The following is a 5091-nucleotide window of genomic DNA, read 5'->3' as shown; positions in this document are numbered from 1 at the left end:
ATTTACATGCTACTACTCATTTAAACAGTTTACAGATTAACCACAATTTCCACCAAGTTCATAAATCACATAACAAATATTCTCAAATACTGAGAAAAATAATCTTTGAAAGATTTTGAAAAAGGTTTAACATATAAGCACTTAGGAAAATCGGGTTTTGATTTGGGGTAAAAGAACTTTGAGTAGAAATAAATCTTACCTGGAATCAGAATCAACAAAATCCTTGAATTAAATCCTACGATGAACAGATGAGAGAACCTGATGATGACTGATGAGGAAGAAGACTAATCGGTGACTGAATTGAAGAAGAAAGCTACGTAGAATTTTTTCCCTTTTGTGTTCGGTGATATTGGGAGAATGGAAACGGTGAGAGTCAGAGAGTAACACAACTTAGGTTTAGGAAAATTGGTATGAATAAGGATTATAGTAATTATATATATAATAGGACTCTGCAATAGTATATATTTGTTTTCAACCGCTTGAGTTAGGGAGTAGGATAAATATATATACATTAGCTAACAATAACTAATTAGTCTAGGTACTTTTATATATATATATATATATATATATATATATATATATATATATATATACACGTAACATATTTATCTATATAAATATATATATTAGTTTAAGAAATAGGAAAATTAGTTATTATATTATGTTTAGAAATAAGGGAGAGCTATAAAATAATAATAGTAACTAGTCTCAAATGATTTTGGGTCACATCAAATAATATAATAATAATAATAATAATATAATTTTGGATTATTCAAAATAATTTTGAATTTTGACGGATATTAATAGCAAATAATATTATCAAAAATAATCGGGGTGTCACACTCTATCCCCCTTAAAAGATGCTTCGTCCCCGAAGCATAGTCATAAGTCAATAAAGAATAACGGAGACTTGACTAATAGGGAACTCAAGAGACTCAAACTTAAGTTCAATACACTACAATAAAGACAAAGTATTACACGCCCGGTCGTGGCGGGTGACGGGTGGCGGCTGGGCTCGTGGCGGTGGCGTGTCGTCGGCCGCTGTGGTGGTGGCTCGCCGTCGGGGAGCGTAGCGGCGAGTGTGGTGGTGGCTGGTGGCGTGGCGGTCGGTTTGTGGGGATGAGGAGGGTGGCGGCGGTTTTGTTGAAGGTGAGGAGAGGGAGAGAGAAGGTTGTGTGCTTGGAGGAAGAAGAAGGGTTTTTGATTTGGGGGTTTTGTGGGTTTTGGGGATTTTGTAGGGGTTTAAGAAGGGAGTGTTCCCTTGAGGTTTCAAGAAACACTCATAGTCTAGTGGTTAAAGACTTAGTCTTACAAGTGGGAGGTTTATGGTTCAATCTTTATTGGTAGCATTAGTTTTCTTTGTTGTGCACCCCTTGTTGGACTTTTGTCTTTAGTGGATGTTGACTTTGGTGACTCATGGGTTCTCGGGATCGTCTAGTCCTTTATGCTAATTTATTTTGATTTTGTTTCTTTATTTATAATAATTCCGAAGTAGCTAAACAAGTAATTTTACTACGAGGGTGTGATTACAGGGGGTTTCACTAATCAACCTAAACAGAATTCGTCCCCTTGGTTTTATCCTGATTGGTTTGTGGGGTCTTCGTCTCCCGGGGCCACGTTTTCTTCATCGAAGTTGCCTTCGTTTTCAAGTTCGGCCTTAGTGCGGCTCATGACGAACACCTTTCCGGGTGCACCGTAATTTCCTTGATTGTTCGAGCCTCCGTGTTAGCCTATGACTGGTGTACCCTTGTTGGGATTTACCGAGGCTACCATTCACCCCGAAGGAAAAATCGTCCTCCCGGTCGAGCTAGGAACTTCGCCCAAGTCAGTCAAGATGGAGATGGAATTTGTGGTCGTGAATCTTCACTGCATCCACAACGTGATCCTAGGCCGCCCGACCATCATGAAGGTCGGGGGAATTATATCTATGCCGCACCTGTGCATGAAGTTTCCTACCCCGGCTGGGGTTGGAGTTCTACGCGGTGACGCTTAGTAGGCCAGGAAGTGCTAATCCCGAGCAGTGAATCGGCGGGATGCAGGTTCTTCCCGAGTAAACACAATCATCAGGGAGGCCGTTAAGGACCGGAAAGAACAACCTGAGCCGTCTAAAGAGATCGAGGAGGTTCCTTTGTCAGAGGACTAGCCAGAGAGAAAGGTTAAGATCGGTCGGGCCCTTACCCCTGAACTTCGACTGGTGGTGTTAGCAATACTTCGGGAGTTTGCTGACATATTCGCATGGGGGCCCGAGGATATGCCCGGGATTGATCGAACGGTTATTTGCCATCGGTTGGCTGTAGACCCTACCGCTAAACCGATCGTTCAGAAGACTCGACATTTGTCCTCCGATCGCCGAGAGTTTGTTTGTGAAGAGGTGAAGAAGATGGTCGTGATCGGGCACATTCGCCCGGTCACGTATCCCGAGTGGGTGGCCAATATAGTGTTGGTCCCTAAGCCTCCATCCTGGAGAATGTGCATTGACTTCACCGACCTGAATAAAGCGTGCCCATTGGATCCCTACCCCTTGCCGAGCATTCATCAGATGATCGATGAAACGGCCGGGGCTGAGCTGATGGGTTTTATGGACGCTTTCAAAGGTTATCATCAGATTATGATGAGCCACGAAGACGAGAGCAAAACGGCGTTCGTCAAGCCTAATGGTTTATATTGTTACCGGGTCATGCCGTTCGGTCTACGCAATGCAGGAGCAACATATCAGCGCATGGTCAACATGCTCTTTGAGGACCTGCTAGGCCGGACGATGGAAGCTTACATTGATGATATGCTGGTGAAGAGTCGGGACCGAGCGGACCACACTCGGGATCTCCGACACTGCTTCCAGATCATGCGAACGTACCAGCTACGTTTGAACCCAACCAAGTGCACGTTCGCTGTACAAACCGGGAAATTCCTGGGATATATGATGACGAAGAGGGGGATTGAGCCAAATCCCGCCAAAGTTAAAGCAATCGTCGACATGCAACCACCCACAACCGTCTGGGAGGTCCAACAATTGACCAGGAGATTGGCAGCCTTGAGCAGATTCCTCTCGAAGTTGGCTGAGCGCGCTTTACCTTTCTTTAAAGTGCTCTGTAAGGTCAATGGATTTGTGTGGGATGGTGAATGTCGAGCGGCTTTTGATTATTTGAAGGAGTATTTGATGTCTCCAATCGTGCTGTCTAAACCCGAGCCCGGGGAAGAGCTTGACGTCTACTTAGCCATATCCGATCGAGCTGTTAGCGCGGTGTTATGCCGGACAGATCTGGAGGGGGTGCAGCGACCGGTTTACTATGTGAGCCACGCGCTCCATGGTCCCGAGCTCCGTTTCTCCCGACTAGAAAAGATTGTCTACGCCTTATATACAGCGGCGAAGAAGTTGGCTCCTTATTTCCAAGGACGAGCCATACGTGTTTTGACGGACCAACCGATCGGGGCAGTCCTCCGCACCGCTTCGTCATCCGGACGCTTAGTCAAGTGGGCGTTAATGCTGGCGCAATATGCAATAGACTACCGACCGCGCCCGGCGATCAAAGGCCAGGCTTTGGCCGATTTTTTAGTCGAGTGCACCGCTCAGGAAATTCAACCTCCAGTTGAAGAAGATCCTGAAGCGGCTTGGTGGACGTTGGCTGCTGATGGGTCAAGTAGCAAGAAGGGAGCAGGTGGAGGAGTTGTGATCACGAGCCCAGAGGGGTTTATGGTCTATTATGCTTTAATGTATCAATTTGCCCCGACCAATAACGAGGCCGAGTACGAGGCATTTGTCAACGGTTTACAATGCGCTCGGGAATTGGGGGCTGATTATATCCGGGCACAGACCGACTCAGCGTTGGTGGTCGGGCAGGTCCTTGGTGATTATGAGGTCAACGGAGAACGGCTACAAGCTTATCGTGACTTAGGGATGGAGAAATTGAATTTCTTCCGGGCATATACTGTCCGTCATGTTCCCCGACTGGATAATGCTGATGCAGATATCCTGTCGAAGCTAGCACATGACGCACCCGAGCATATGTCTAAGATTGCTCAGATTTTGGTGATTCCGAGACACAGTATTCACCGTTTACCGGTCACCCCTATTCAACCGGCTGAGGAAACATGGATTTCCGATTTGATGGAATACCTGCAGCATGACCGGTTGCCGGATGTTCCACAACGGGCGCGAAAGGCGAAATTGAGGGAACCAAGATTTCAGGTGCAAGATGGACGGTTATACCGACGATCATATGGTTGTCCTTTGTTGCGATGTTTGAATTCTTTTGAAGCAGACTTGGTTATGAATGAGTTACACTCGGGCATATGTTCGTCGCACCAAGGAGGTCGATCGCTGGCTCGACGCATCATGGTGATCGGGTACTATTGGCCGTCCATTCAGCTAGATTGTGAAAAGCTTGCTAAGAGTTGTGAAACATGCCAATTGTACGCTCGGATGCCTGGTCGTCCGGCAACTTTTTATCAACCGGTCACGACCGCCATCCCGTTCGCTCGATGGGGGGTGGATATCTTGGGGCCTTTTTCGCAGCTGTCCGGGCGACGACGCTTTGTCATCGTGGCGATTGATTATTTCTCCAAATGGATTGAGGCCGAGCCCTTGGCCACGATCACTTCTCAGCAATGTGCCAGGTTTTTATGGCGGAATGTCATCTCACGGTTTGGCGTTCCCATTCATTTGATAAGTGATAACGGTCGACAATTTGTGGGCCAGTACTTTCAGAACTTCTTGGCAACAATCGGGACAACTTCGATCCGATCATTGGTGGTTTACCCGCAAGGAAACGGCCAAGTGGAAAATGCTAATCGAACTATCTTGGAAGGATTGAAGAAGAAGCTACACTCAGCTGGTCATAGTTGGGTCTAGGAGCTCCCGTATGTGCTTTGGACATATCGCACGACCCCTAGAGAGGCAACGTTGGAAACACCGTTCGCTCTAGTATGGTGCTGAAGCGCGATTACCGATCGAGGCATGGATCCCGATAGCCAGAGAACGATCTTACAATGCGGAAGAGAACGAGCACTCTATGGCTGTGGATCTAGATGGTGTTGAAGAGAAGAGAGAAATTGTGGCTTGGCGCATGACCGAGTATCAAAAGAGGGTGAAGA

At 46.5% G+C, this 5091-nt stretch overlaps 1 protein-coding gene across 1 annotated transcript; it reads left to right on the top strand.

The window, feature by feature from the left end:
* The first annotated feature begins 2920 nt into the window (after positions 1-2920).
* LOC109193869 lies at positions 2921-4849 on the top strand. The gene has a single exon (XM_019344720.1). It carries the CDS (start codon positions 2921-2923, stop codon positions 4847-4849), a length of 1929 nt encoding a protein of 642 aa, XP_019200265.1.
* Positions 4850-5091: the final 242 nt, after the last annotated feature.

Source organism: Ipomoea nil, unplaced genomic scaffold (genome assembly GCF_001879475.1).
Source record: "Ipomoea nil cultivar Tokyo-kokei standard unplaced genomic scaffold, Asagao_1.1 scaffold0114, whole genome shotgun sequence".
NCBI lineage: Eukaryota > Viridiplantae > Streptophyta > Magnoliopsida > Solanales > Convolvulaceae > Ipomoea > Ipomoea nil.
This window is presented reverse-complemented; position numbering and strand designations above follow the sequence as displayed.

Excerpts from the sequence above, each read along its gene's own strand:
- LOC109193869 (XM_019344720.1), top strand. The coding sequence starts at position 2,921 with ATGACGAAGAGGGGGATTGAGCCAAATCCCGCCAAAGTTAAAGCAATC.